A 20804-nucleotide genomic window follows, 5' to 3' on the forward strand; every position below is an offset into this window, starting at 1 on the left:
AGTTGTTTAAACGGGCACCCTCCGTGTGACCTGTATAGCTGTTGAACAAGTATGGCTTGCAATCACTTGCGTGTGTCTGCAGAAGCCACTGGGCTGGCAAGCTGTTAGCACAGGTTGCGGAGGGCGTTAAAGGGCTAAGCCATCATAGCACGCCCTTATTATTATTGTTAGGATGACAATCAGCAGACACTCGGAGGAATAGTTGCTCTGAAATTCGGGAGTCTCCCGGAAAAATTGGGAGCGTCGGCAAGTGTGATGCTGTAAGGCGACAGTCATACAACACAAGCGGGGCGAACTAACATTAATTTTCATATTAAAGTGCAGGCCGCGTGTCTGAGACCCCTGGTTTATACATTACACAAAGCAAAAAAAACTCTGTATGCAGTATTATTTCATTTTAAATTTCAAATGAGTTTTGTGGCTCCCATTGTTTTCTTCATTTTGTGAAACGGGTCAAAATGGCTCTTTGAGTGGTAAAGGTTGCCGACCCCTCGTCCACGTGATGTCAGATAAAACAAAAATTGTATATTTATTGCATAAAAAAATAAACATAGGTATTAAAGGCCTACTGAAACCCACTACTACCGACCACGCAGTCTGATAGTTTATATATCAATGATGAAATATTAACATTGCAACACATGCCAATACGGCCTTTTTAGTTTACTAAATTGCAATTTTAAATTTCCAGCGAAGTGTCCTGTTGAAAACGTCGCGGTATGATGACTCGTAAGATGACGCATGCGTTTGACGTCTCGGGTTGTAGCGGACATTATTTTCCAGGCCCGACATAAGCTATAAGTCGTCTGCTTTAATCACATAATTAAACAGTATTCTGGACATCTGTGTTGCTGAATCTTTTGCAATTTGTTCAATTAATAATAGAGAAGTCACAGTAGAAAGATGGAGGTGGGAAGTTTTTAGCCTTTAGCCACACAAACACACTGTGTTTCCTTGTTTAAAATTCCCGAAGGTGAAGCTTTACTATGGATCAGAGCGGTCAAGCGAACATGGATCCCGACTACATGTCAACCGGCAGTTTTCGGTGACAAAATTGTGGTAATAAGTCGGCCCTTACCGGAGATCAGCGGAGCTTCTGTCCTGCTGCAGCTGTGTGACTTCCCTCAAAGACTCTGGCGTCAACACACCCGTGGCCACACCCCTGCGACTTTCAGGTACTATTTAACTCACTAAAACACTGCAACACAATAGGCAGATAAGGGATTTCCTAGAATTAACATCTGAATTGCTCCCACTGCAATCGCCTTTTATTTTTTTTCAACTTTTTTTTTTCTAGTCCTTCACTCTAAATTTCCTCATTCACGAATATTTCTTCCTCGCTCAAATTAATGGGGAAATTGTCGCTTTCTTGGTCCGAATAGCTCTAGCTGCTGCTGGCTATGATTGTAAACAATGTTCATATGTGAGGAGCCCTACAACCCGTGACGTCACACGCACATCGTCTGCTACTTCCGGTACAGGCAAGGCTTTTTTATGAGTGACCAAAAGTTGTGAACTTTATCGTCGATGTTCTCTACTAAATCCTTTCAGCAAAAATATGGCAATATCGCGAAATGATCAAGTATGACACATAGAATGGACCTGCTATCCCCGCTTGAATAAGAAAATCTCATTTCAGTAGGCCTTTAACACAAAACGGATCACAACATGACAAACATGACAAAGTGCTCAACAGGCTGCCTGGGACTTGGACCAAGAAAAGAAAGAAAGAAAAAGTCACATAAACACTAAAAAGAGGCAGAGTAAAAGTTAGTGAAAAGACAGTGAGTAAATAGCAGAGGTGGGACCAAGTCATTGTTTTGCAAGTCACAAGTAAGTCTCAAGTCTTTGCCCTCAAGTCTCGAGTCAAGTCTCGAGTCAAGACAGGCAAGTCCCGAGTCAAGTCCAAAGTCAAGACTGGAAAGTCTCAAGTCAAGTCCCAAGTCCTGCATTTTGAGTTTCGAGTCATTTCAAGTCCTTTTAACCCCAGACTAATATATTTACACAGATTGTGTATGATTTTAAAACGCTGTATGCATTTATTAAAACAAGTGCATTTGAAACTGCAGGAAAAAAATAGTGCTGACATTGCACTTCATAATAGCACTATTAACCCGTCATTTTAAACATTTAACTCATTCCTTTACAGAATAAACACATTTTAAAAAAACAAGTGCAACTGTACTTATTTGCACAAACGTGTTAACATTGTATTTCCATGGCATTTTGCATTGTAACTAGTTCAACAGCAGTTTCTATCCTGTTCTTACCTTATCTCATTGATCTCATCTCATATTCAATGTGTGTTTATGCGTGCGTACACATGAAAAACATAACAAATACATGAACATAACAATGAACAGAGTCGTACTTTTTAGATGTCAGAGCCCTATGCAATATGTACACATATTCTTATTATAGTATACATTTTAACCGACCTTTATTTGACTATGTCTGTCTTTTTGTAGGTGGCTAAAATACGCGGTGCTGCTGACCGCCGTCTAACGTTGCGTTACTGTGTGTGATGGATTCACCAACGTAACGTTATGTGTAGGTACGTCATGCAACCCCGCTTAAAAAAAAATCACCTGACAAAAAGTATGAATAAAGTAGCGAACTGCAGTGGACGCAACAGATTGTCGTGTTTGCAATGACATTATAACCATAGACATCTTATAAGTAGACACAGCATTGGCTGCTATTACGCGAGCAATTTGGCCGCCATCTTGAAGAGGCGACAAGGTGCCAGCGGGCAGCCTAAACTGACAGGTAGAAAACAAAGATGTCGGGCTGGTGTTCAGCGTTTTTCTGCTCAAATGAGAGGACTGTTGAAAATAGGATTCTGGGGCTTACTTTTCATAAGTAAGATTTAACATTAACGTACTATTGGTTGTATTTTGTGAAAATAATATCACCACAGAGTTGAGAAGGAGCAAAGATCTTCAATATTTCAAGTATGTGAAAATCACAAAGAAATCTTCTTGGGGAGGATGACCCCGCCCCTACAGGTATTTGGTTAACAAACTTTCAGCCCCACCTAAAACAAAATTCACCAACTACCACTGATTATCATGCATTTTCATTTTAGGCAAAATATAAGACAATACTCTCTTAACAGTCTAATTGTAACCAGGAATAAGTCTTCAAGTAACAATATTCAAATACTAACTTTGTTGGGTAAGACAGACTTTGGTTTTATTCTGAATCCAGTGAAACAGATTGGTGGTTTTAGTTCATATAAAGACTTTCAGGTGTTTATATATGTTTAAGTATTTGGCAGACACTTTTGTCCAAACCAACATACATAAAAAATACATATAAAACAATCACTGTAAACATTATTATTTAAGGGAAGAATGTAATAGAAAATATCAATACAAAGTGTCAAGACAGAATAAACTCTCTGTTGCTGCAAAAACGGAGATACAGTCTATAGGTCCCTAAGATATATAGATATCTAATGTATTCATACATTGTTTATGTAGGATATACACATGTATATATAACTTAATCATATTGTTTCTTCAATTTAAAAATAGCTGCCCATTTTTTCCCCCCTTCTCTGGGATTATTATTCCCAGTTTTGATCTCGGACGTCTTTGATTGATTGATTGATACTTTTATTAGTAGTTTGCACAGTACAGTACATATTCCGTACAATTGACCACTAAATGGTAACACCCGAATAAGTTTTTCAACTTGTTTAAGTCGGGGTCCACGTTAATCAATTCATGGTACACATATATACTATCAACATAATACAGTCATCACACAAGTTAATCATCATAGTATGTACATTGAATTATTTACATTATTTACAATCCGGGGGGTGGGATGAGGAGCTTTGGTTGATATCAGAACTTCAGTCATCAACAATTGCATCAACAGAGAAATGTGGACATTGAAACAGTGTAGGTCTTATTTAGTAAGATATGTACAGCCAGCAGAGAACATAGTGAGTTCAGATAGCATAAGAACAAGTATATACATTAGAAGTACATTTGAGTTGTTTATAATCCGGGGAGATGGGATGTGAATGGAGGAGGGTATTAGTAAAGTGTTGAAGTTGCCTGGAGGTGTTGTTTTAGAGCGGTTTTGAAGGAATATAGAGATGCACTTACTTTTATACCTGTTGGGAGTGCATTCCACATTGATGTGGCATAGAAAGAGAATGAGTTAAGACCTTTGTTAGATCGGAATCTGGGTTTAACGTGGTTTGTGGAGCTCCCCCTGGTGTTGTGGTTATGGCGGTCATTTACGTTAAGGAAGTAGTTTGACATGTACTTCGGTATCAGGGAGGTGTAGCGGATTTTATAGACTAGGCTCAGTGCAAGTTGTTTTACTCTGTCCTCCACCCTGAGCCAGCCCACTTTGGAGAAGTGGGTTGGATTGAGGTGTGATCTGGGGTGGAGGTCTAAAAGTAACCGGATTAGCTTATTCTGGGATGTTTGGAGTCTAGATTTGAGGGTTTTGGAGGTGCTGGGGTACCAGGAGGTGCAAGCGTAATCGAAAAGGGTTGAATGAGAGTTCCCGCTAGAATCTTCAAGGTGCTTTTGTTGACCAGAGAGGAGATTCTGTAGAGGAATCTCGCTCTTTGGTTGACCTTTTTGATCACCTTGGTTGCCATTTTATCACAGGAAAGATTAGCCTCTAGAATGGAACTTAGGTAGGTGATCTCATCTTTCCTGGTGATAACAATGTCACCACTTTTATAGTGAAGTCACTGACCTTCTTAAGTTTGATATGGGATCCAAATAGGATGGATTCCGTTTTACCTAAGTGTATGGATAGCTTGTGGTCACTTATAGTATATAAGAATATTATATTGTCAGACTTAGCCCTGTCTTGGTTTAACTCTTATCTTACTGATAGGATGCGGTGTGTCTCCCATAACAATGTGACCTCGGACTACGTTAAGGTAACGTGTGGAGTTCCCCAGGGTTCGGTCCTTGGCCCTGCACTCTTCAGCATCTACATGCTGCCGCTAGGTGACATCATACGCAAATACGGTATTAGCTTTCACTGTTATGCTGATGACACCCAACTCTACATGCCCCTAAAGCTGACCAACACGCCGGATTGTAGTCAGCTGGAGGCGTGTCTTAATTAAATTAAACAATGGATGTCCGCTAACTTTTTGCAACTCAACGCCAAAAAAACGGAAATGCTGATTATCGGTCCTGCTAGACACCGAACTCTATTTAATAATACAACTCTAACATTTGACAACCAAACAATTAAACAAGGCGACACGGTAAAGAATCTGGGTATTATCTTCGACCCAACTCTCTCCTTTGAGGCACACATTAAAAGCGTTACTAAAACGGCCTTCTTTCATCTCCGTAACATCGCTAAAATTCGCTCCATTCTGTCCACTAAAGACGCTGAGATCATTATCCATGCGTTTGTTACGTCTCGCCTCGACTACTGTAACGTATTATTTTCGGGTCTCCCCATGTCTAGCATTAAAAGATTACAGTTGGTACAAAATGCGGCTGCCAGACTTTTGACAAGAACAAGAAAGTTTGATCACATTACGCCTGTACTGGCTCACCTGCACTGGCTTCCTGTGCACTTAAGATGTGACTTTAAGGTTTTACTACTTACGTATAAAATACTACACGGTCTAGCTCCATCTTATCTTGCCGATTGTATTGTACCATATGTCCCGGCAAGAAATCTGCGTTCAAAGGACTCCGGCTTATTAGTGATTCCCAAAGCCCAAAAAAAGTCTGTGGGCTATAGAGCATTTTCCGTTCGTGCTCCAGTACTCTGGAATGCCCTCCCGGTAACAGTTCGCGATGCCACCTCAGTAGAAGCATTTAAGTCTCACCTTAAAACTCATTTGTATACTCTAGCCTTTAAATAGACTCCCTTTTTAGACCAGTTGATCTGCCGTTTCTTTTCTTTTTCTTCTATGTCCCTCTGTGTATCGGCTGGGGACATCTCTGCGCTGCTGGTCCGCTACCCTTGGGATGGTTTCCTGCTGGCTCCGCTGTGAACGGGACTCTCGCTGCTGTGTTTGGACTGGACTCTCGCGACTGTGTTGTATCCATTGTGGATTGAACTTTCACAGTATCATGTTAGACCTGCTCGACATCCATTGCATGCCTCCTCTCTAAGGTTCTCATAGTCATCATTGTCACCGACGTCCAACTGGGTCATTATTGTCACCAATGTCCCACTGGGTGTGAGTTTTCCTTGCCCTTATGTGGGCCTACCGAGGATGTCGTGGTGGTTTGTGCAGCCCTTTGAGACACTAGTGATTTAGGGCTATATAAGTAAACATTGATTGATTGATTGATTGATTACTGTTAAGCAAACTATGACCACGCCAAAACATGTGTCCTTTATCATAGCTACACGTATGACAAAAAAGCGGGTGGAAATGAGTGGTATTCAGTGAGGTAAAATGAATTAAATGCGCTGACAGTTCATTGTTCCTGCCAAATAAATTGCACTGAGTGGAGTGGATCACCACTCCAAGATGGCGGCCCCGCGTCTCGTCTGCGCCAGTAGGCAGTAGCGCTCGATGCTGCGTGTACTAATAAGATGTCTATGGTTCTAACGTTAGCAGTGAGTTTACAGCCTCACTGAATTAACTACACAACAAATAAAAGTTACGTTACTCAGCCAATAAACGTTAGCTTTCATTTAAAACCTACCCTTCATTGTGCATCTTGAAATGTCAAACGAAGTAGGAAGTTGTTGCGTCTCCGTCTGAAATCTTCGAACCGCATTCTTTGCATACTGGAAATCGTTTTTTTGTTGACCAACTCGTAGTTTTAATCCCCGAACGAAAATATTTTTGGCATAATTTTTCCTCACTGGCGGGTTGTTTGAGAGATCTTCTTCGTTGGTTTTCCTGCAATTTGATTGGCTGAATGCTGTGTGACGAAAATAACGTGGTGTAATTTGATTGGCTGTTGTTCTGACAAGTAGCGCGCACACGCTGACAGACACGCGCACACAAAGGAAGATACGGAGCGCTCCTGAATAACTTTTTAATCGTTGGGTTTTGGGGAAAGTAGCATGTCATGTACAAAATGCGGCTGCTAGACTTTTGACAAGAACAAGAAAGTTTGATCACATTACGCCTGTACTGGCTCACCTGCACTGGCTTCCTGTGCACTTAAGATGTGACTTTAAGGTTTTATTACTTACGTATAAAATACTACACGGTCTAGCTCCATCCTATCTTGCCGATTGTATTGTACCATATGTCCCGGCAAGAAATCTGCGTTCAAAGGACTCCGGCTGATTAGTGATTCCCAAAGCCCAAAAAAAAGTCTGCGGGCTATAGAGCGTTTTCATTTCGGGCTCCAGTACTCTGGAATGCCCTCCCGGTAACAGTTCGAGATGCCACCTCAGTAGAAGCATTTAAGTCTCACCTTAAAACTCATTTGTATACTCTAGCCTTTAAATAGACTCCCTTTTTAGACCAGTTGATCTGCCGTTTCTTTTCTTTTTCTTCTATGTCCCACTCTCCCTTGTGGAGGGGGTCCGGTCCGATCCGCTGGCCATGTACTGCTTGCCTGTGTATCGGCTGGGGACATCTCTGCGCTGCTGATCCGCCTCCGCTTGGGATAGTTTCCTGCTGGCTCCGCTGTGAACGGGACTCTCGCTGCTGTGTTGGATCCGCTTTGGACTGGACTCTCGCGACTGTGTTGGATCCATTGTGGATTCAGCTTTCACAGTATCATGTTAGACCCGCTCGACATCCATTGCTTTCCTCCTCTCCAAGGTTCTCATAGTCATCATTGTCACCGACGTCCCACTGGGTCATTTTTGTCACCGATGTCCCACTTGGTGTGAGTTTTCCTTGCCCTTATGTGGGCCTACCGAGGATGTCGTGGTGGTTTGTGCAGCCCTTTGAGACACTAGTGATTTAGGGCTATATAAGTAAACATTGATTGATTGATTGAAGTCAAAAGGCTCAAATTCAAGTCAAGTCACAAGTCATTGATGTTAAAGTCTAAGTCGAGTTGCAAGTCTTTTTACATTTTGTCAAGTCAAGTCTAAAGTCATCAAATTCATGACTCGAGTCTGACTCGAGTCCAAGTCATGTGACTCGAGTCCACACCCCTGGTAAATAGAATTACCATAAATTAATAAGCAGAAAAAAATAAATAAATATTTGCAATATATCTATAGTTTGTTTAAAAGAATAGCTGCGGCTGGAACAAAGCTGTTCCTAAACCGAGATGTTCTGCATCTTGGGACCCAAAGCCTCCAACCAGGCATAGCACGGACAAAGATTAGACCTTCTGGAAGAAAGTTGGGAGCTTTGCTTTATGGGGTCTTTTACAAAAAAGGTGTTCAACCTTTCATATGAACACAAAGAAATCTAGGGAACCACAGAGGACATCAGACTAGCAACGCCGCATGTACGCCGCCTGTATATTTAAGTTTCACTCCGGCTTCCTCCCACTTCCAAAGACATGCACCTGGGGATAGGTTGATTGGCAACACTAAATTGGCCCTAGTGTGTGAATGTGAGTGTGAATGTTGTCTGTCTATCTGTGTTGGCCCTGCGATGAGGTGGCGACTTGTCCAGGGTGTACCCCGCCTTCCGCCCGATTGTAGCTGAGATAGGCGCCAGCGCCCCCCGCGACCCCGAAAGGGAATAAGCGGTAGAAATGGATGGATGGATGGAGTGTCACTCTTCAATCCCATTTGCGTAAAAGCCCTTTGTGACACTCCTGCATTGCACGCACACACACTTGATCTGTCAGCGGTGATACGCTTCCAGCTCCAGACACAAGTTGGTGGAAGCTGGCCTAAGAGGCACCCATCAGGCCATCAAACACATACAGCAATTATGTAAAGCAACCTTTTATGCACTATGGACTAGTTTAATGTAGGCATTATTTTCAGGGACCGGCTTTCCACTTGTGGCAGATAAATACAACAAAAATAAGTGCATGAAAAACACACAACTCACTATAATGCTGAATTAGTGGGAGCCCTGGGCTTGTTTCTTTATGATGAGATCCACAGCAGTTTGATGGTAACCTATTCATATGTTCATTAATGTATCATGTCATAAATTCATATCAAATACCGTATTTTTCGGAGTATAAGTCGCACATGCCGAAAACGGATGATAAAGAAGAAAAAAAACATAGACCATATTTCCTTGAATTGCCGTTGGGGCGCTAATTAATTTAAAACCTCTTGTCACTCCTGCGCTTACCAAAGGCATGCGGTAAAAGTAAGCATGCGCTAATTATTTTAAAACCTCTTCCCACTCCGGCACCTACCGAAGGTATGCAGTAAAAATTTGAGTGTGATGTAAGCTTGGCCGTTAAATCCTACTAAATAGCTCTTAATCTTCTTCCCTTTATGCGATTTCAAATTACCGGTATTGAAATCAGCCTCCTTCATTTTAAAAATGATGACAGGGGAAGTGTCACTCGTGACGTCACGAGTTTGACCAGGCGGTAATACTAAGCATGCGCTAATTATTTTGCAAAGCGAGTTTGACAAGGCAGTAATTCAAGGCAGGCGCATACTATATGCCCTGCGGCAATTCAAGGAAATACGTTATACGTATGTCGCACTGGAGTATAAGTCACATTTTTGGGGAACATTTATTTGCTAAAACCCAACACCAAGAATAGACATTTGAAAGGGAATCCTTTTTTTTTTTTTCTCTTTGTCATGAAAAAGGGACGTTTTTGTCATGAAAAAGGGAGGTTTTGTGGTTGGTGCACTAATTGTAAGTGTATATTGTGTTTTTATGTTGATTTAATAAAACAATTTAAAAAATAAATAATTGTATTTTATTTTCAATTTATATATTTTTTTAAATAAAAATGAATAAAAAGTTCTTCTGCGGCCCGGTGGTTGGGCACCACTGACTAAGATGACCATAGTAACTAATTACATGACCATAGTAACTAAATAAATTACCACAGTAACTAATTAGATGACCATAGTAACTAAATAAATTACCACAGTAACTAATTAGATGACCATAGTAACTAAATAAATTACCACAGTAACTAATTAGATGACCATAGTAACTAATTACATGACCATAGTAACTAGATAAATTACCACAGTAACTAATTAGATGACCATAGTAACTAAATAAATTACCACAGTAACTAAATAAATTACCACAGTAACTAATTACATGACCGTAGTAACTAAATAAATTACCACAGTAACTAATTAGATGACCATAGTAACTAAATAAATTACCACAGTAACTAATTAGATGACTATAGTAACTAAATAAATTACCACAGTAACTAATTAGATGACCATAGTAACTAAATAAATTACCACAGTAACTAATTAGATGACCATAGTAACTAAATAAATTACCACAGTAACTAATTAGATGACCATAGTAACTAAATAAATTACCACAGTAACTAATTAGATGACCATAGTAACTAAATAAATTACCACAGTAACTAATTACATGACCATAGTAACTAAATAAATTACCACAGTAACTAATTAGATGACCATAGTAACTAAATAATTTACCACAGTAACTAATTACATGACCATAGTAACTAAATAAATTACCACAGTAACTAATTAGATGACCATAGTAACTAAATAAATTACCACAGTAACTAATTAGATGACCATAGTAACTAAATAAATTACCACAGTAACTAATTAGATGACCATAGTAACTAAATAAATTACCACAGTAACTAATTAGATGACCATAGTAACTAAATACATTACCACAGTAACTAATTAGATGACCATAGTAACTAATTACATGACCATAGTAACTAAATAAATTACCACAGTAACCAATTAGATGACCATAGTAACTAAATAAATTACCACAGTAACTAATTAGATGACCATAGTAACTAAATCAATTACCACAGTAACTAATAACATGACCATAGTAACTGAATAAATTACCACAGTAACTAATTACATGACCATAGTAACTAAATAAATTACCACAGTAACTAATTAGATGACCATAGTAACTAAATAAATTACCACAGTAACTAATTAGATGACCATAGTAACTAAATAAATTACCACAGTAACTAATTAGATGACCATAGTAACTAAATAAATTACCACAGTAACTAATTAGATGACCATAGTAACTAAATAAATTACCAAAGTAACTAATTAGATGACCATAGTAACTAAATAAATTACCACAGTAACTAATTAGATGACCATAGTAACTAAATAAATTACCACAGTAACTAATTAGATGACCATAGTAACTAAATAAATTACCACGGTAACTAATTAGATGACCATAGTAACTAAATAAATTACCACAGTAACTAATTACATGACCATAGTAACTAAATAAATTACCACAGTATCAATCAATCAATCAATGTTTGCTTATATAGCCCTAAATCACTAGTGTCTCAAAGGGCTGCACAAACCACCACGACATCCTCGGTAGGCCCACATAAGGGCAAGGAAAACTCACACCCAGTGGGACGTCGGTGACAATGATGACTATGAGAACCTTAGAGAGGAGGAAAGCAATGGATGTCGAGCGGGTCTAACATGATACTGTGAAAGTTCAATCCACAATGGATCCAACACAGTCGCGAGAGTCCAGTCCAAAGAGGATCCAAGACACAGCAGCGAGAGTCCCGTTCACAGCGGAGCCAGCAGGAAACCATCCCAAGCGTAGGCGGACTAGCAGCGCAGAGATGTCCCCAGCCGATACACAGGCGAGCAGTACATGGCCACCGGATCGGACCGGACCCCCTCCACACGGGAGAGTGGGACATAGAAGAGAAAGAAAAGAAACGGCAGATCAACTGGTCTAAAAAGGGAGTCTATTTAAAGGCTAGAGTATACAAATGAGTTTTAAGGTGAGACTTAAATGCTTCTACTGAGGTGGCATCGCGAACTGTTACCGGGAGGGCATTCCAGAGTACTGGAGCCCGAACGGAAAATGCTCTATAGCCCGCAGACTTTTTTTGGGCTTTGGGAATCACTAATAAGCCGGAGTCCTTTGAACGCAGATTTCTTGCCGGGACATATGGTACAATACAATCGGCAAGATAAGATGGAGCTAGACCGTGTAGTATTTTATACGTAAGTAGTAAAACCTTAAAGTCACATCTTAAGTGCACAGGAAGCCAGTGCAGGTGAGCCAGTACAGGCGTAATGTGATCAAACTTTCTTGTTCTTGTCAAAAGTCTAGCAGCCGCATTTTGTACCAACTGTAATCTTTTAATGCTAGACATGGGGAGACCCGAAAATAATACGTTACAGTAGTCGAGGCGAGACGTAACAAACGCATGGATAATGATCTCAGCGTCTTTAGTGGACAGAATGGAGCGAATTTTAGCGATATTACGGAGATGAAAGAAGGCCGTTTTAGTAACGCTTTTAATGTGTGCCTCAAAGGAGAGAGTTGGGTCGAAGATAACACCCAGATTCTTTACCGTGTCGCCTTGTTTAATTGTTTGGTTGTCAAATGTTAGAGTTGTATTATTAAATAGAGTTCGGTGTCTAGCAGGACCGATAATCAGCATTTCCGTTTTTTTGGCGTTGAGTTGCAAAAAGTTAGCGGACATCCATTGTTTAATTTCATTAAGACACGCCTCCAGCTGACTACAATCCGGCGTGTTGGTCAGCTTTAGGGGCATGTAGAGTTGGGTGTCATCAGCATAACAGTGAAAGCTAATACCGTATTTGCGTATGATGTCACCTAGCGGCAGCATGTAGATGCTGAAGAGTGCAGGGCCAAGGACCGAACCCTGGGGAACTCCACACGTTACCTTAACGTAGTCCGAGGTCACATTGTTATGGGAGACACACTGCATCCTATCAGTAAGATAAGAGTTAAACCAAGACAGGGCTAAGTCTGACATACCTAATTAGATGACCATAGTAACTAAATAATTTACCACAGTAACTAATTATATGACCATAGTAACTAAATAAATTACCACAGTAACTAATTAGATGACCATAGTAACTAAATAAATTACCACAGTAACTAATTAGATGACCATAGTAACTAAATAAATTACCACAGTAACTAATTAGATGACCATAGTAACTAAATAAATTACCACAGTAACTAATTAGATGACCATAGTAACTAAATACATTACCACAGTAACTAATTAGATGACCATAGTAACTAATTACATGACCATAGTAACTAAATAAATTACCACAGTAACCAATTAGATGACCATAGTAACTAAATAAATTACCACAGTAACTAATTAGATGACCATAGTAACTAAATCAATTACCACAGTAACTAATAACATGACCATAGTAACTAAATAAATGACCACAGTAACTAATTACATGACCATAGTAACTAAATAAATTACCACAGTAACTAATTAGATGACCATAGTAACTAAATAAATTACCACGGTAACTAATTAGATGACCATAGTAACTAAATAAATTACCACAGTAACTAATTAGATGACCATAGTAACTAAATAAATTACCACAGTAACTAATTAGATGACCATAATAACTAAATAAATTACCACAGTAACTAATTAGATGACCATAGTAACTAAATAAATTACCACAGTAACTAATTAGATGACCATAGTAACTAAATAAATTACCAAAGTAACTAATTAGATGACCATAGTAACTAAATAAATTACCACAGTAACTAATTAGATGACCATAGTAACTAAATACATTACCACAGTAACTAATTAGATGACCATAGTAACTAATTACATGACCATAGTAACTAAATAAATTACCACAGTAACCAATTAGATGACCATAGTAACTAAATAAATTACCACAGTAACTAATTAGATGACCATAGTAACTAAATCAATTACCACAGTAACTAATAACATGACCATAGTAACTAAATAAATTACCACAGTAACTAATTACATGACCATAGTAACTAAATAAATTACCACAGTAACTAATTAGATGACCATAGTAACTAAATAAATTACCACAGTAACTAATTAGATGACCATAGTAACTAAATAAATTACCACAGTAACTAATTAGATGACCATAGTAACTAAATAAATTACCACAGTAACTAATTAGATGACCATAGTAACTAAATAAATTACCACAGTAACTAATTAGATGACCATAGTAACTAAATAAATTACCACAGTAACTAATTAGATGACCATAGTAACTAAATAAATTACCAAAGTAACTAATTAGATGACCATAGTAACTAAATAAATTACCACAGTAACTAATTAGATGACCATAGTAACTAAATAAATTACCACAGTAACTAATTAGATGACCATAGTAACTAAATAAATTACCACAGTAACTAATTAGATGACCATAGTAACTAAATAAATTACCACAGTAACTAATTAGATGACCATAGTAACTAAATAAATTACCAAAGTAACTAATTAGATGACCATAGTAACTAAATAAATTACCACAGTAACTAATTAGATGACCATAGTAACTAAATAAATTACCACAGTAACTAATTAGATGACCATAGTAACTAAATAAATTACCACAGTAACTAATTAGATGACCATAGTAACTAAATAAATTACCACAGTAACTAATTACATGACCATAGTAACTAAATAAATTACCACAGTAACTAATTAGATGACCATAGTAACTAAATAAATTACCACAGTAACTAATTAGATGACCATAGTAACTAAATAAATTACCACAGTAACTAATTAGATGACCATAGTAACTAAATAAATTACCACAGTAACTAATTAGATGACCATAGTAACTAAATACATTACCACAGTAACTAATTAGATGACCATAGTAACTAATTACATGACCATAGTAACTAAATAAATTACCACAGTAACCAATTAGATGACCATAGTAACTAAATAAATTACCACAGTAACTAATTAGATGACCATAGTAACTAAATCAATTACCACAGTAACTAATAACATGACCATAGTAACTAAATAAATTACCACAGTAACTAATTACATGACCATAGTAACTAAATAAATTACCACAGTAACTAATTACATGACCATAGTAACTAAATAAATTACCACAGTAACTAATTAGATGACCATAGTAACTAAATAAATTACCACAGTAACTAATTAGATGACCATAGTAACTAAATAAATTACCACAGTAACTAATTAGATGACCATAGTAACTAAATAAATTACCACAGTAACTAATTAGATGACCATAGTAACTAAATAAATTACCACAGTAACTAATTAGATGACCATAGTAACTAAATAAATTACCAAAGTAACTAATTAGATGACCATAGTAACTAAATAAATTACCACAGTAACTAATTAGATGACCATAGTAACTAGTATATCATGCAGATTCCAACTATTGAAATACATTGTGTAGTTCAAGACTTACGGTCATTAGAAAACATGACAGCACATCATAATGGCAGCTTCACTTTCCATCTTAAACATCTAAAAAAATGATTTGGGAATGTCCAGCGGGCCTTAATTTGCCCAGGTCTGACGTAAACCAACTACGGTGAGTTCGAGGACGTCCAAAATTAGTAGGACAAAACGACGTTGGCTAAATACTGTCATCAGTGAAGTATACACAAAAGGATATTAAACAGTGGGCTTTCTAACAAATAGGAAGGTTTGTGTTATGTTTGTCTTTCTACAGAAACGTTATTAAAACAACAAATATATTTTCCCCCCATGCTTTTCCATTTTTGAAAACGCTCCATGGAGCCAATAGGGCGGTGCTAGAGAGCCGTGGGTTGCTGACCCCCGGTCTAGTGGGACAGGCGAAAGTTAAAGGCCTACTGAAACCCACTACTACCCACCACGCAGTCTGATAGTTTATATATCAATGATGAAATATTAACATTGCAACACATGCCGATGAGGCCTTTTTAGTTTACTAAATTGCGATTTTAAATTTCCCGCAAAGTGTCGTGTTGAAAAGGTCGCGGTATGATGACGCGTGCGTTTGATGTCACCGGTTGTAGCGGACATTATTTTCCAGGCCCGATCCAAGCTATAAGTAGTCTGCTTTAATCGCATAATTACACAGTAATCCAGACATCTGTGTTGCTGAATCTTTTGCAATTTCTTCAATTAATAATGGAGAAGTCAAAGTAGAAAGATGGAGGTGGGAAGCTTTTAGCCTTTAGCCACAAAAACACAGCCTTGTTTAAAATTCCCGAAGATGAAGCTTTACTATGGATCAGAGCGGTCAAGGGAACATGGATCCCGACTACATGTCAACGGGCAGGTTTCGGTGAGAAAATTGTGGTAATAAGTCGCCTCTTACCGGAGACATCAGCGGAGCCTCCGTCCTGCTGCAGCCGCCGTGACTTCCCTCAGAGACCGTGGCCACACCCCTCCGACTTAATCCCACTAAAACACTAGCAACACGATAGCAGATAAGGGATTTTCCAGAATTATCCTAGTAAATGTGTCTAAAAACATCTGAATCACTCCCACTGCAATCGCCTTTTTTTTCCATTTTGTACTTTATTTTCTAGTCCTTCACTCTGGCTACTGTGGGGCGGCATAGCTCGGTTGGTAGAGTGGCCGTGCCAGCAACTTGAGGGTTGCAGCTTCTGCCATTCTAGTCACTGCCGTTGTTTCCTTGGGCAAGGCACTTTACCCACCTGCTCCCAGTGCCACCCACACTGGTTTAAATGTAACTTAGATTTTGGGTTTCACTATGTAAAGCGCTTTGAGTCACTAGAGAAAAGCGCTATATGAATATAATTCACTTCACTTCACTTCACTCTAAATTTCCTCATCCACGACTCTTTCATCCTCGCTCAAATTAATGGGGAAATTGTCGCTTTCTCGGTCCGAATAGCTGTAGCTGCTGCTGGCCATGATTGTAAACAATGTTCAGATGTGAGGAGCTCCACAACCCGTGATGTCCACGCGCATCGTCTGCTACTTCCGGTACAGGCAAGGCTTTTTTTATTAGCGACCAAAAGTTGCGAACTTTATCATCGATGTTCTCTACTAAATCCTTTCAGCAAAAATATGGCAATAGTATGACACATAGAATGGACCTGCTATCCCCGTTTAAATAAGAAAATCTCATTTCAGTAGGCCTTTAAGTCGGAGAAAATAAATAAATAAATGGGTTGTACTTGTATAGCGCTTTTCTACCTTCAAGGTACTCAAAGCACTTTGACACTACTTCCACATTTACCCATTCACACACACATTCACGCACTGATGGAGGGAGCTGCCATGCAAGGAGCCAACCAGCACCCATCAGGAGCAAGGGTGAAGTGTCTTGCTCAGGACACAACGGACGTGACGAGGTTGGTACTAGGTGGGATTTGAACCAGGGACCCTCGGGTTGCGCACGGTCACTCTCGCACTGCGCCACGCCGTCCCGAAGATATTGGGTTTCACTATGTAAAGCGCTTTGAGTCACTAGAGAAAAGCGCTATATAAATATTATTTACTTCACTTCACTTCACTTCACTCTAAATTTCCTCATCCACGATTCTTTCATCCTCGCTCAAATTAAAGGGGAAATTGTCGCTTTCTCGGTCCGAATAGCTTTAGCTGCTGCTGGCCATGATTGTAAACAATGTGAGGATGTGAGGAGCTCCACAACCCGTGATGTCACATGCACATCGTCTGCTACTTCCGGTAAAGCCAAGGCTTTTTTATTAGCAACAAAAAGTTGCAAACTTTATTGTCGATGTTCTCTACTAAATCCTTTCAGCAAAAATATGGCAATAGTATGACACATAGAATGGACCTGCTATCCCCGTTTAAATAAGAAAATCTCATTTCAGTAGGCCTTTAAGTCGGAGAAAATAAATAAATAAATGGGTTGTACTTGTATAGCGCTTTTCTACCTTCAAGGTACTCGAAGCACTTTGACACTACTTCCACATTCACACACACATTCACACACTGATGGAGGGAGCTGCCATGCAAGGCGCCAACCAGCACCCATCAGGAGCAAGGGTGAAGTGTCTTGCTCAGGACACAACGGACGTGACGAGGTTGGTACTAGGTGGGTTTTGAACCAGGGACCCTCGGGTTGCGCACGGCCACTCTCCCACTGCGCCACGCCGTCCCGAAGATATTGGGTTTCACTATGTAAAGCGCTTTGAGTCACTAGAGAAAAGCGCTATATAAATATAATTCACTTCACTTCACTTCACTCTAAATTTCCTCATCCACGACTCTTTCATCCTCGCTCAAATTAAAGGGGAAATTGTCGCTTTCTCGGTCTGAATAGCTCTAACTGTTGCTGGCTATGATTGTAAACAATGTTCAGATGTGAGGAGCCCTACAACCCGTGACATCACGCGCACATCGTCTGCTACTTCCGGTACAGGCAGGGCTTTTTTATTAGCAACAAAAAGTTGCAAACTTTATCGTCGATGTTCTCTACTAAATCCTTTCAGCAAAAATATGGCAATAGTATGACACATAGAATGGACCTGCTATCCCCGTTTAAATAAGAAAATCTCATTTCAGTAGGCCTTTAAGTCGGAGAAAATGCAGTCGTTTATAAATTATTTAATGTTTCTCAGTACTTGCACAGGCTACAAATATATCGGAAATTGTTGTTTTCTGCAAACAAATCGATGCTCTACATTGACCCTGTATGACAATCTGTATTAGTAGCGACAAGATGGACGGACTATACTGATTAGTAGCTGCAGACGAAAACACACACAGATAGCTTAAACCACCCATTTGCAGAAAATCCAGCCCTGAGGCAATGCGTGTTCCCAAATTCTATTAACTTGTTCCGTGTACGTGCTTCACTCACAACAAAAGTACAGAAAAAAAAAATAAAACACACCAATATTGAGTGCAAGTTAAGTACTATTCGTGCTTTTTCTCCCTTTTGTCTAGGTCTGTACGCACTAGTGCAAGGAAAGTGTCTGACTCAGCCGGTGAGAGAGAAAGAGAGAGAGAGAGCCCCTAAAAGTTTGAACAAATACCTAAAGTAAGAAAATAGGCACCGCTGGGAATCGACAAATGGAGCAGAAGAAACCTTCCTCCCCCTTAAATCAGCACTGTGCCAACATTGGGGCTTTGCCGCTTAAAATGTCAAATGAAACGAAAGACAAACACATCTACTGGTACATTATATAACAGTCCCCTCGTCTTTAAGTGCAACCCCAAGAATGCTGCTTGTTTTCACGGTTGAAAGAGCCACGCAATACAGTAGGACAGGACTATTTGTTGCACCGCTTATAGAACATAAAAATAATCTATTCGAGAACCAACTCGCTATCATCAAACCTTTTTAACTGTACAGGCAATGTTTATGGAACATCCTAAATTGTAATTAAAGTGGGAATTAAGTTAATCACTGTTGATACTAGGCTGTAAAACAAAACTCTAGGACAAAGGTAAATAGTAACACAATAAAACCCGACCTATTCATTCATCCCTTTATCTTGTATTCAAGGAATGACTGTGTGTTAATAGTTTGAATGCAATTTGGCTGCTTCTCGTAACTTCCAGGTGGTGCTGTGCGATACTAAAATATATATATGTATATATATATATATATATATATATATATATATATATATATATATATACATATATGGGTGGTGTAAGCTATCTGTGTGTGTGTGTTTGTCTGCAGCTACTAATCAGTATAGTCCGTCCATCTTGTTCGCAGCCGAGTGTGACTTTATAGTCAATGTTCTCTACTAAATCCTTTCAGCAAAAATATGGCAATATCGGAAAATGATCAAGTATGACACATAGAATGGACCTGCTATCCCCGTTTGAATAAGAAAATTTCATTTCAGTAGGCCTTTAAACCTTTGGAACAAGATGAGCTGATCAACACCAAGGGGCCGTTGTGCCGAAAATGTTGGAATACGACAAACCTGCACACCCACTTGAAACACGACCACCCAGCAGTCTACATTTTCCAGAATTATCCTAGTAAATGTGTCTAACTATATCTGAAACGCCCCCACTGCCGCCGTCTGAAGCCATCGCCTTTTATTTTTTATTTTTCTAGTGATTCACTCTAACTTTCCTCATCCACAAATCTTCCATCCTCGCTCAAATTAATGGGGAAATTGTCGCTTTCTCGGTCTGAATCGCTCTTGCTGCTGGAGGCTCCCATTATAAACAATGTGAGGACGTGAGGAGCCCTCACCCTTGTGACGTCATCGTCTGCGACTTCCGGTAAAGGCAAGGCTTTTTTATTAGCGACCAAAAGTTGCAAACTTTATCGTCGATGTTCTCTACTAAATCCTTTCAGCAAAAATATGGCAATATCGGAAAATGATCAAGTATGACACATAGAATGGACCTGCTATCCCCGTTTGAATAAGAAAATCTCATTTCAGTAGGCCTTTAAACCTTTGGAACAAGATGAGCTGATCAACACCAAGGGGCCGGTTTGCCGAAAATGTTGGAATACGACAAACCTGCACACCCACTTGAAACACGACTACCCAGCAGTCTACATTTTCCAAAATTATCCTAGTAAATGTGTCTTATTACATCTGAAACGCTCCCACTGCCGCCGTCTGAAGCCATCGCCTTTTATTTTTTATTTTTTTAGTGGTTCACTCTAACTTTCCTCATCCACAAATCTTCCATCCTCGCTCAAATTAATGGGGAAATTGTCGCTTTCTCAGTCTGAATTGCTCTTACTGCTGGTGGCTATGATTATAAACAATGCGAGGATGTGAGGAGCCCTTCAACCAGTGATGTCACGCGAACATCGTCTGCTACTTCCGTTACAGGCAAGGCCTTTTTATTAGCGACCAAAAGTTGCGAACTTTATCGTCGATGTTCTATACTTAATTCTTTTAGCAAAAATATGGCAATATCGCACATAGAATGGACCTGCTATTCCCGTTTAAATAAGAA

The 20804-nt window shown here is 39.1% G+C and overlaps 1 protein-coding gene across 4 annotated transcripts in view; it reads right to left on the reverse strand.

Annotated features, from left to right (window-relative positions):
* unc5a (unc-5 netrin receptor A) overlaps positions 1-20804 on the reverse strand; it is a 618101-nt gene that overhangs the window by 213570 nt on the left and 383727 nt on the right. Inside the window, exon 1 of one of the 4 annotated variants that reach the window (XM_061901968.1) lies at positions 6666-6875. The exons of the other annotated variants lie outside the window; for them this stretch is intronic. Coding sequence (XP_061757952.1) covers positions 6666-6672 — 7 coding nt within the window. The 5' untranslated portion in view covers positions 6673-6875. Of the gene's footprint in view, positions 1-6665; positions 6876-20804 lie in introns of those variants that run through there. 4 annotated transcript variants of the gene reach the window in all.

This window comes from Nerophis ophidion, linkage group LG05, assembly GCF_033978795.1.
Source record: "Nerophis ophidion isolate RoL-2023_Sa linkage group LG05, RoL_Noph_v1.0, whole genome shotgun sequence".
Classification (NCBI taxonomy): Eukaryota; Metazoa; Chordata; class Actinopteri; order Syngnathiformes; family Syngnathidae; genus Nerophis; species Nerophis ophidion.